At 38.4% G+C, this 11,492-nt stretch overlaps 2 protein-coding genes across 2 annotated transcripts; one reads left to right on the top strand and one right to left on the bottom strand.

The window, feature by feature from the left end:
• On the bottom strand, positions 1–2,612 carry LOC129576995 (augmin complex subunit dgt6-like; the record flags this gene model as incomplete). The annotated part of the gene is given in 5 exon segments (XM_055463334.1): positions 1–1,220; positions 1,297–1,374; positions 1,464–1,649; positions 1,852–1,985; positions 2,075–2,612. Coding segments are annotated over 5 exon segments (1,786 nt in total), but the record flags the coding sequence as incomplete, so codon positions are not given.
• A 439-nt stretch (positions 2,613–3,051) lies between these two features.
• On the top strand, positions 3,052–4,245 carry LOC129576994 (RNA-binding protein 48). The gene is made up of 4 exons (XM_055463333.1): positions 3,052–3,274; positions 3,361–3,511; positions 3,618–3,719; positions 3,915–4,245. Exons 1-4 carry the CDS (start codon positions 3,173–3,175, stop codon positions 4,097–4,099), a joined length of 540 nt encoding a protein of 179 aa, XP_055319308.1. The 5' UTR covers positions 3,052–3,172; the 3' UTR covers positions 4,100–4,245.
• Positions 4,246–11,492: the final 7,247 nt, after the last annotated feature.

The raw sequence follows: 11,492 nt of genomic DNA, 5'->3' as shown, positions 1-11,492 counted from the left end.
AGTTTAATTTCGCCGTAACTAATGGTTCGATGCGACCCGATGGTGAGCAATTTATATCACGGTCTGGATGCTCGAATGTGTCAACGGCAAGCAAAGAGCGCATTTTTCGATCGTTTGCACCGGCGTAATCATTTTTGCCGGCCGATTTGGCCAACGAAGTGTTAATTTGTTCGTTCACACTGAACAGTGTGTCTTTGATGTCGTTCGATTGGTTGAGCAGTGTCGATGAAAAGTCCGGCACGCTAAGATTCGTATCATTTGCCTTTGAATGTTCATGTGGATTGTTGCCAAGTCCAAGTCGAAGACCGAAATTCATTGTTTTTGCCTTAAAACTTCCGCTCGACAATGGTTTTTCCTTTTTCTCTTTCTTTGTAATCGACTGAAGAATGGCCATCGGATCCAATTTGGCTTTTGGCTCCTTAGTGAACAGACGTGTGGGCGACAAGAATTGCTTTTGGTCACCACGAAGCGATTCTTCGAGTATCGAATTCAATGGCTTCGAAGCAGTGGCTGGTCGCAATTGATACGCATCATCGAGCAATGATATTCGTTTTGGTTTAATCGCCGCATTTTCAGCACGTCGAATTGCCTCATGTAAAATGGTCGGTGTTGATAAAATCATCGATTGGATACTCTCGAATTGTGGTGCCACATGAATGCCATGAGATTCGGGATTCTCCACCTCGGATGGTGTGCTGAGTTGAAGTGTTCTCTGCAGTACTTCATCGGTTTTCAGCGATATCTTTTGAAGTCGATTCGATTCGTACGCCATTGCATCTACGCTACGTGGTTTGTACGATTCGATCAAATGTAGCATCGTTGGCAGTGCCAATGAAAAGGCTTGCAACAAATGACCCGGGTTAATGTGACCATTTTCGACAATTGTAGCCAATTGTTGGTAGTTTTGCGGATATTGCTTTTGCATTTCCGATGAAAATGAAGCCAATGCATTCCTATCGAATGTTATTGTGTGCTGCTTAAAAACTGCCGTGACTTTCTCTTCGATCAGTTGACAATTTTTCTGGAATTTTTCTAGCCGAGCAATATCCGGCAATATTCCCCGTTCAATAACATCATTCTGAACATCGTTCCAACTCTCGGTGAATTTTTCTTGCAGAATATGCTCGGGTTTTATATTCGTGTTAGCCGTAATCTTTAGCAGCAGTTGATGCAGTATCGCCGTTTTAGCTTTCAATTGCGTTGATAGAAAGTCCACCTTTCTGGAAAGATCAAATTTATGGGTGAATAGGGATTTTTGAAATCGGTATGAATAAACATGATAATTGATTCACTTACTTTTTGAAATTGGTCACAAAATTGTGAAGGTTTTCCAGAGCATTAAATTGCTCCTTCGCATTAGCTACAGTAATTGGGCTAGAAATGATAAAATCCAAATTGAAAATGGTTTAATTTTTTTTGAACAAAAATTCTAGCTTTAAATATAAGCTCAATCCGAAACTCACCGTTGCTGCTCCGGATCATTGATTCCATTTCTTTTCAGAACGATTTGCATCGAGAGTCGAGTCAGTTCATATATCACACGCATAAACTCCATACCACCAGGAAATATTAAAATTTTATTTTTCACTTCGCCAAATCCCAGCTCATATTTTGCATTCAATTTATTCAGCAAGTCCAATGTGGAATTTCTGTGGGCGACATAAAAAGAAAGGAAAATTCAATTTTTTGAACAAAACATGGAAAAATTATTCAAAAAACGGAAAAGAAAGGAGAAAACACTGGTAAAAAGGTAAAATGAAGACAGAATAAATAGACAGAGTGAAGAGCTTTTCCACTAACTAATAAAAACAATGAATGAATGTACCAGATGAAACCAAAAAGTTTACTAACCGAAATGTTGCCTCTGCTGCTTTATTATAGATTGGCCAGCAAAATTTCTTCCTAAAATCAGTTGGATCGCAGATCATGAGTAGATATTTCATGACATGGGGAAACGCCTTTGCATTGGGTTTGATGAACATTCCCTTTTAAAATGATGAAAAAGAATAATAATTTGTGTCCATATATTGCATTATCACATTCATGTGTTATTATGATAGTAAGGGTCATTTACCTTTTCGAAAACGTCTTTAAACTCATCGCTGAACGGATGTATTAGGGCGAGTGTGCGTAAATTATCGTGTATCTCATCACATAGGAAACTTTCGGTTAATTTGGGCGATTCGTTTGATTTTTTATTGCCATGAATCATACCGCTATGCGAATTAATGGTTCGATCCATTGTTCTGCCGCTTAAACACACACACTAGATTATATTACAAGCCGTTTTTCGAACGGAATTCAGTCAAACAATGATATTGTCTGGCTCAATCACATTACACACAACAACGATAAAAAAAAATAACACGTTAAATCACAAGCATCTCCAAAAAATTATGATGAATTTTAATTTGAACGAAAAAAAATCCAGTCCACCTTTTCAGCCCTTGTTTCAATTTGAATGCGGTTGCGTTTTGATTAAAATCGTCTCACATCTCTGAAAACACAGAAACAACTCTTTTGCTCGCAATATCGGCGACTTTTTGCAAAGTGACAGCAATTCAAAATACGGATCGCATCGTACTAGTGGCGCCAGCTTGAGGAAAACTGCCACATTCTATCGAATGAAATGTGGAAAATTGTTTTTTTTTTGGATTGTAGGTCGCATCTTCGAATTATTCGTACAAAAATCTTTGAATATGTTTTTAAATTCAAATATGAAAGTTCGGTCTTTCCATCGCTTAAAAATTATGAACGATAAATGTTCAAAGATGTCTTGGCAATGTGAACACACTAGTAGTATGGCTAATGTAGACCGAGTGTCATATATTATTTGAAAAAATCGTTATGCGAAACAAATCATTTGACTGCAAATTTTTTTTTTAGATAATTGATTGATTATTTGCAACATTTTTAGTACTTAATTGCCCATTTCAACCTTTTTTGCTCTTGGAATTGTTCCGAATTAATACTGTTCCAAAACTGTGTACTTTTGTACTTCGATTGCAGGAGTTTGACATTTGTTCGTATCCAAATGTCACATTTGTTTTTACAAACAAGTGAGAGCCCAAACCGAGTGACAATCGGCACAATTCATACAAATTCAAAAGGAAAGTACAACAAAAGCGGCCGATATTGCATTGAAATATGATAGAATGAGATCGTATATGAGATGGACAATCAAAAGCAAAACGATTTATCTCATCACAAGCAATTGGAATACTGTACAAATCGATTGAAATACCGTGATGGACGGAAGCTAACAGCGGTTAAGGTAGTGCTTATTGTTTTCTGCTTTCCAAAGTCTTTCATCAACCGTTCGATCAATTTTCCGTTTTTTTCCTCTATGTTTTGCTTCAGGTGTACACCATTGTAAATGAATCGAGGCATTTGATAGTGTTTGGTGTGCCGCGAATCAATCTACACCAAGAGGTCAAACAGCTGTTTGGAAGATATGGTGAAGTAGCTGAAGTTCGTGTTAAAACAGATGAGCTCAAGTCTAACAGTACCGGTTGGTTCGATATTATTTTGATTGTTTTCCCTTCATTTCGGTTGGGATCGTTGAAAATGCGACTTTAATTCGAGATATTTTCGTTATTTTCTGGCTTTATTCACAGTTGAAATAGAACAATTCACCGACTGTTACTATGTGAAATTTCAAAAGGTGCATCAAGCACGGATGGCCAAATCAAGAGTCGATCGCAAGAACTTTTATGGTGGTATGTGGATATGGCATTGAAATCCAATTATTTTAATGTTAATTATTTCCATTATTTTAATGACGCGGTTTTATCTAAGTGCATCAACAATTCAAAAACTATATCCAGCGTTTTTCATACGAACCGTATTTGAATTGTTCAATATTTTCACCATTCCAATTGCGATCCAATTTTCATTCTCTTCACATTTCGAAGGTATTCTGCATGTGTCTTACGCGCCCGAGTATGAAACCGTTGCCGATCTACGAGAAAAGCTAAAGGGTAGAAAACGAGATGTACAATATCGTTTGAGGCTCAACAAAAAGACAGAATCTAGTGATAAGAGACGTATTTCTGATGGCTGCGACTACGAGCCGAGTGCGAAACTGAGAAAGACTTGAATCCGAAGTCAATAGCAAAACAAAACAAAACACAAAAATGTGCACCGTTTTATCGAACGGACCATTGTTACGAAATCATAGGCTAAGCTCCGTTTTAATTATTAGTCCAAATAAGAAGGCAATAAAATAAAGGTAAAACGAATCGAATCTTGACTGCACGACTTTTCAATTTGTGTTTGAATATTGGCGAACGAAATGAGCAGAAGAAAAAAAAAGCGACGCAACAACAACAACCGAGAAATGAATGATGAATATAATTTTGTGAGATTGATTGCATTGGCGATTTCATAATATAGCCGCCGCAATGGCAAAATGCCGAAATTTGCCAATAGCAAATTGTGGTCCGCAACGGCAAGAGTAGACGTACGGTTGAAAATCTAATACACATTTTCCCTTCAATGCATATTGCTCAATTTACTTGATTGGCCGCATATCTGGATTACGATTTCTTTTGTTGATCTCCGGAGCCAACCGAGTGAGCGCGACCGTGCACTACAATACACGTTAGTATAATCATTTGTCCATAAATATAAAGCCAAGTTGAAAATGTGCAACAGCAAAGAGGAAGAGAGAGAGAAAGAAAAACACACGAGCGAACGGCAAAATGCACATCGCCCGTGGTGGACACACACCATAATCATTTATATATATATATATGTATATATGGTATGTACGAAGCGAAAATTATTAAATCGCTTATGAGCATAGGTACACACAAGTAAGAAGACCAACCAACCGACCACTCGATTCAATACAAGTGTTATTTAAGACCTTGAATTGACTTAAACCGATGGCAATCGAATCAATTTCGCCAATAATTTCATTTGAAAAATTTCGTAACTCTTTCACCCGATCGATGAAAATGTGAACGGACGAGAGAATTTTGATCGCGTCATGCTTTCCAAAAGGAAAAAAAATGTGTTTCCGATACCCAAACAACGCGATCGCATATTTATTTTTACATTCGACTGAATTTTTTGTTTGTTTGTGCTTGTGGAAAATATCTATTTTACTGCCCCAAAGCGTCTAGTCCGTAACTGTACGTAATATTGCCAACACCAAATTAATCGGTGCTTGTGCAAAAGAATCAACGACGGTTCGAAACGGGGAAGTAAAATATTATTTTGAGATCAATCATGATTGAAAAAGAAAAACACAAGAAGCACATGCAAATGGACGGTGGGTTTTGCTTGTGTGTGATTCACATTCTCCGTTGTGTCTCTCTGTCTCTATCTCGGCGAAGTGACTAAAGCAATGTGAATGATCGAATGAACTAAGACGGGGTCAATGGAAAGCGCTTCTTCAGTCTTTTCGTTCATGCTCTCTCTGTCCCGAAGTATGTGTATCGTGCGTGAGTGCGAATATGATGTATGGATATATGAAAAAAAAGCAGCAGCAACATCAATTTCACAACTTCTACCAATCTGTTTCGTCGGTGCTTTTTTCGCTCTACTGTGGCCTGTGCAACGGTAGCGGCGATATTCATATACAGTATAACAGAAGCCATCAAATGCGCTCTCTTCAGTACAGTTTTCTTTTCGTCTTTTTTTCTCTGTTTTTTTGTACAATTGATACGCAAAAGAAAACACTGCACTAACTTACAACATATTGAATAAATGTAATGTAGAAGTAAAAAAAAAGGCAAAAACAAAAGCAGAATAAAAAATGATAGCAGCAGCAGCAGCAACAGCGACACAGAGCGACCGCACTGAATCCGCACAAGCAGCAGCAGCAGCAGCAGCACACACAGCAGCCAGTGCATATACATGCAATGCTAAATGCTTGCCATCCGGCCATGCATTTGGTGAGTATTTGTGTGTGCCTCTACTATAATCATATAATCAACGACAGCAAATGAAAAAAAAGGCACAACAATCCAAGCAAAATATAGCACCAAAACTGCATTCAACAATGTACAGAGTTGGCAAAAGTTTATGGCGCACTCTCTACGGTCCGAAATTCAATGAGTATTTGCTGCTCTTTTTTTTTTCTTTCGTTCATTCCGTTCGATTTTACAATAACACAGTACACCCAAAATATTGTTCTATTTGCATTTGTTTTTTCTTTCTTCGTCATTTTCTTGTTTTTCGAGTTTTCTAAATTATGAAAAGATATAGAGATTATTCCGAGTTCAGTATGTGCGCGCCGCGAGAGTCCAACTCTCTATCGCTCTCTCTCTCTCTCTCTCTCTCTCTCTCTCTCTCTCTCTTTGTGTGTGTGTGTGTCTTTTTACTATATCACTGTGTAGTAAACAACCACACACAAGTGCATCAACAACGAGGCAGCAACAAGCGATTCTGTGGCCGACGAACTCTATGCCATTTTCATAGCAATAACCATATGAAACTCCATTTTCGACAATCATTTCAATGTTTATTCGGGGACTAGTTTAAAACTTTTATCGATTTTATACCATACCCAATCACAATATTACTGTTTTCGCACTATTTGTTGTTGTTGGGGGATAATTGTCGGTGGCCCAGATGATGAAGTTTTTGTCGTGCATCATTATTCATCGTGAATTTTAATTTAGGCATTTGACCGTAGCGAAAACGGTTTTTTTTTCACTCACTCTGTGTGTATGTGTACGACCAAAAGAAAATCCATTGGTAATCCAAATAAGAAGACAAAATGAGCAACGAAATCTTAAATTTCATTTCATTGAAAGCAATGAGTTAGCGAGAAATCCTAAGCGATGAAAAATAACTTGGGAATAACATTTAAAAAAAAAGAAGAAAGAAGTAGAGTGTGTGTCTATATGTGCCAGTGTAATTCGCATGAAAATGAGTCTGTGCACATGAGGTGCACCTACCGTACACATCGGTTCAATCTGGAATTTTGTTTTAAACACCGAGAAAAGAAATAAACAGACAGATTGTATGGGACATGTATGGGAGTCTGTATGTGTTTCATTTTTTCGTTGCTTTCATTAATATTTTTTTTTCTCGTCTTCTATAAAATACAAACGGTCCCAATGTGTATCAAACTCGCATGCAGTGAGGTGTACGTAAACGACAAATAACGACAAAGTGTATGGACAAATGATTAATGCTCAGATACGCGACGGTATAAACAACGCAGCAGCAGCAGCGTGTGTGCAAAGGATACGAATGCCCTGCTATATAACATTTTAACATTACAACGAGAGAATGTATATACACATAACAATCCAGTCCAATGTTCAGTACAATGAATACATGCTCCGGCCAAATACCGAACTTTAAATATCATTTTCCCCTGATTCTTCCATGTATACATATATTTTTGTTCGTTGCTTCCTTTTCTCTCAATCTCTTGCAATTCCCTTCGTTTCTTCTTACATTTTTTTTTACAGCTTCTTCATCAGTTTCTAAGTGCTCTCGAGCATTTTTTGTTTCGCCTCTTCGTTTTTTTGTTCTCTATTTCGGTATAAAATATATTTGAAGAGTGTTTGCCAAACTCTCTTGGAATGCAAAAAAGCGGAACAAAATCAGGCAAATTCAAAAAAACTAACCCCCCCGAAAAAAAAATCATTCACAAGTTTTCGGATTTGCATGTACTTCGGGCGGAATAAAAAAGAAAATGTGCAAACCTTCAAGGCAACTTGCCACACAAATTTATGGCATACTTCTTCTTCTTTCTCTTCTTATTTTCTCTTCAAACGTATTCACCATCCGAATTGATGGAGTTTGATCTTGGTTTCGATCTTCATGGCGCGATTATGAAAAAATCACTCATGAATCAAAATTTACATATACACACAATGTTATGCATGCACAGGAAAAATGCGATAGAGGTGCGAGTATGTGTGCCTATATTGTGATGAGATTGTCGAAAATGTGTGTATGGGTGTGTTTGTATTTGCCGATTGCAAAAGAATTAATCAGTGTTGGAATCAATTTTGCCGCCAATCATGTCAACTATTTGCCGTGTATATTGCTCTGCCTTCCCGTTGAGGTAGAGCGAAACACACTGATGAAATTCAGCCAGAGCAAACACACAGTTTTTCCAAAGCAGTTTGCGCGGCGCGTGAGCTGCGGCCGACACACGAATACACAAAAATGCGCGCGCGATTACGCGAAACTACGAGAGAGAGAGAGAGAGAGAAAGAGCAAGAAGAAACACGCCAAATGAAAGGCGACCGATGACGAATCGAAAGACATAGTCTAGTTTAATGTTTCACAATTTATACGTATATTACGATCATGGATTGCATTGTAAGACAGGGAAACAAAGAGAGCGCGAGAGGGAGAGAACATCATTCGCCAAAGAAATTGAAATAAAAACAAAAACAAAAAATAGCTGAGAGACAAAGAAAAAACTATGAGCGGCAAAAATGAGAATGAAAAATAAAATTAAGTGCAACTACTAACCAGCCAAAGCAATTGAAGTAATAATAATAAAACAAAATACATCTCACAGCAACAGTGAGCATATCAAAATTAACAGTAATACATTTTTGTCGACCGTGTGACAATTACTGCTTGGGCTGCTGTTGCTGTTGCTCCGGCTCTTCTATACTAAACAATCACGCATTTTTCGTAACAGTCATATCTACCGTTGGATTTCTATTCGCCTCTTTCTCTCTCTCTCTCTCTCTCTCTCTCTATATATATGTATATATGGTTTTCATTAATACAATCGTAATTGTTCAATAGCAAGAGCATACAATCGACTTGGTTACAGTTGGATTTGGTTGTGGAACGAACAAATTTCAAGAGAGAAAAATAAAACACAACCAAATCGACTAAACTGAATGCCAGAAAATAATCAGACAAAACGATAACCAAACCAAAGAAAAAGAAGAAGAAGGAAAAAAAACAATCGAAAAAAAAAACACACAGAAAAGAAACAAATCGAGAATGAACGAAAAATAGAGAGAGAGAAAAAAAACCATCCAAAAAAGTGAGTAATATATTAAGCGAAATCCGAATGATATTCGGTTGTACAGTTTAGTAGCGTGTGTATCGATAGATGTGTATATGTTGTACTCTATTAAAATTCGGTACAGAAAATAATAAAAAGAGAAGTGAGCAGGCACACAAATATCGACGTTGTGAAAAATAAGACGCGCGCGCAGTAGTATCACACAATGTTTCATACGTGTGTATACGTATGTTGGTCGGTGGTGTGTGTGTGTGTGGATGTGTGTATATTCGAGTCTTGCATTGGGTTTTGTGTACGGCAAATGCTCGTTGTTCACCGTGTGCCAATCGCTTGTCTCGTTTAGGCAAACGACGACGAGACGACGACGACGACGACGACGACGACGACGACGACGAGAACAGCAACAACGATGGCGAACAGAGACGGTGACAGCGGACAACAGAGATATGTAACTGAGAACGGATGGAAAAAACAAGTAATGGGAACATTGTAGCAGCGAGATATTGAACCGCCGAGTAGTGTTCATACTGCTGCTGCTGCTGCTATGCAATTCATAGCACTTTTGTACACATACACACGAGCACACCGCTGCTGCTGCCGACGCCGCCGCCACTACCGTGCGCACTCTTTTCCACCACAACACAATTCGTATTACCGTTTCAGATACAACACACGGGGACCGTATTGCTTTCGTACGTACGTTCGTTCGTTCATTCCATTCTTGTGCTTCGTTTTGCGCGCTTCTCTTCAATTCTCCGAACATTTATTTTTCTTCTCTTCTGGATTTTCGATGAACATAAAAAGAACGCAACAGCAATAGCACGAATAACAGCAACAGCAACAACAAACACAGCAGTAGTAACACAGCAACACACGAATGATAAAAATGTGTACTGCTAGTGCTGGTTGCGTTGTGCTCTGCTCTGCTCTCGCCGTTTTGCCCATTAAACCGAGTAGCTCACATTACACTGTATGCCATAATATGGGTGATATTTGACGCGCTCGCTATTCTATACAAAGCAAACCGAAATCTATATATTTGATTTTCTGTTCGTCTTTTTTATTTTACTTTTCGCTTTTTGAATATGTATATACCATATTGAAGCGAACGAGCGAGTATGGACAGCAAGAGAACATTTCACATTACATTCACACACACACACACAGTCTCAGGCTAGAGAGAGAGAGAGAGAGAGAGAGAGAGAGAGAGAGAGAGAGAGAGAGAGAAAGAAAGAAAAACAAGTTCAATGAAAAAAGGTTGGCTTCAATGATCCACAGAGAGCATCGTAACACATAATTAGATGGCACATCACATTGACTTATCAGGTTGTATACCAATGTTTACATGTCATTTTACATACACGAGATATCCCTCATTGACTCTTTCTCTCTATCTCGTTTGCTCTATGTGTGTGTGTGTGTGTGTTTCTTTCTTTTTCTCTGCCTCTTCCTTCGATACATGAAAATTCCGAAGAAAAAAAACACAAAGCCATAACAGTTCTAAGCCATTTTCAAAATGCGTTGTCTCTTCGTTTTCCGTTCGACACTATAAAAAAAAAAATGAGGGAGAAAAAAGTGGCCATTTTGCACGAGACGAAAATCGAATAAAATTTGCCCGGAGGATGGCCCAGATGGAACCATAAGGAGAATGAATCCTGCCAAAGTGCATAAATGCATGATCAAAATGCAATTGATTTGTACACCGCACTATGTCACTTTGGTTTCGGAAGAGCTGTGTGGCGCAAAAAAAGGCAAACATCATCTCATCGAAATGTGTTGTGCATTTCATGTGTGTTGTCTCTTCGTCACCACGCTGATGTTCATACGAGATATCGTATCATTCATTGGCACATTCTGTCGCTTACCCAATCCGATGGTATATATCGATGGAATGTGTGCTCAGGACTCTCGGGATTTTTTCTTCTTCTTCATCGTCATCGTCGTTGTCGTCTTGTGTCGCTTACATCGCATCGCGTACAAATTGTATATCATCCTGTAAAATATTTTCATTTATACGTTTCGGTAACCGATAAAGCGCCTAACCATTTCGATAAATAAATAAATGTATGGCATTGTTGTGTGTACGGGAACGAGAGAAAGAGCCTCTCGGTCTATCTCTCTGTGTGTGTTATTATTGTTGTTGTTGTTGCTTCTTTCAATTCAACGGAATGGTAGCGTTAACGCAACAACCAACAAACCACTAAATACAACAGCTGCAGCAAAACCTCTCCATCGTCATCGCAATGAGTGACAATTCGATGCGGCGGCAAACACTTTTTTCGTATGGATAAATACACTCTCTTTCGTCGTCGTATATTCATTGTTGCGTATACGAGAGACAGAGCGAGATAGGGAGACAATATATACACACACCATGTTCATACAATACGTACGTGCAATACGTACACATATGTATATTCACGTACCAACCAAACAGCACTCTGGTTGAACGCCGCGCGTTCTATACACTCAATAATTTTTGTCCGTTCGCTTCGCATTCATTCAAAGCGCACTCTATTCCGTTCGG

The sequence above is a fragment of the Sitodiplosis mosellana genome, unplaced genomic scaffold, assembly GCF_009176505.1.
Source record: "Sitodiplosis mosellana isolate CC-2019 unplaced genomic scaffold, AAFC_SMos_1.0 Smas_scaffold_6191, whole genome shotgun sequence".
Classification (NCBI taxonomy): domain Eukaryota; kingdom Metazoa; phylum Arthropoda; class Insecta; order Diptera; family Cecidomyiidae; genus Sitodiplosis; species Sitodiplosis mosellana.
This window is presented reverse-complemented; position numbering and strand designations above follow the sequence as displayed.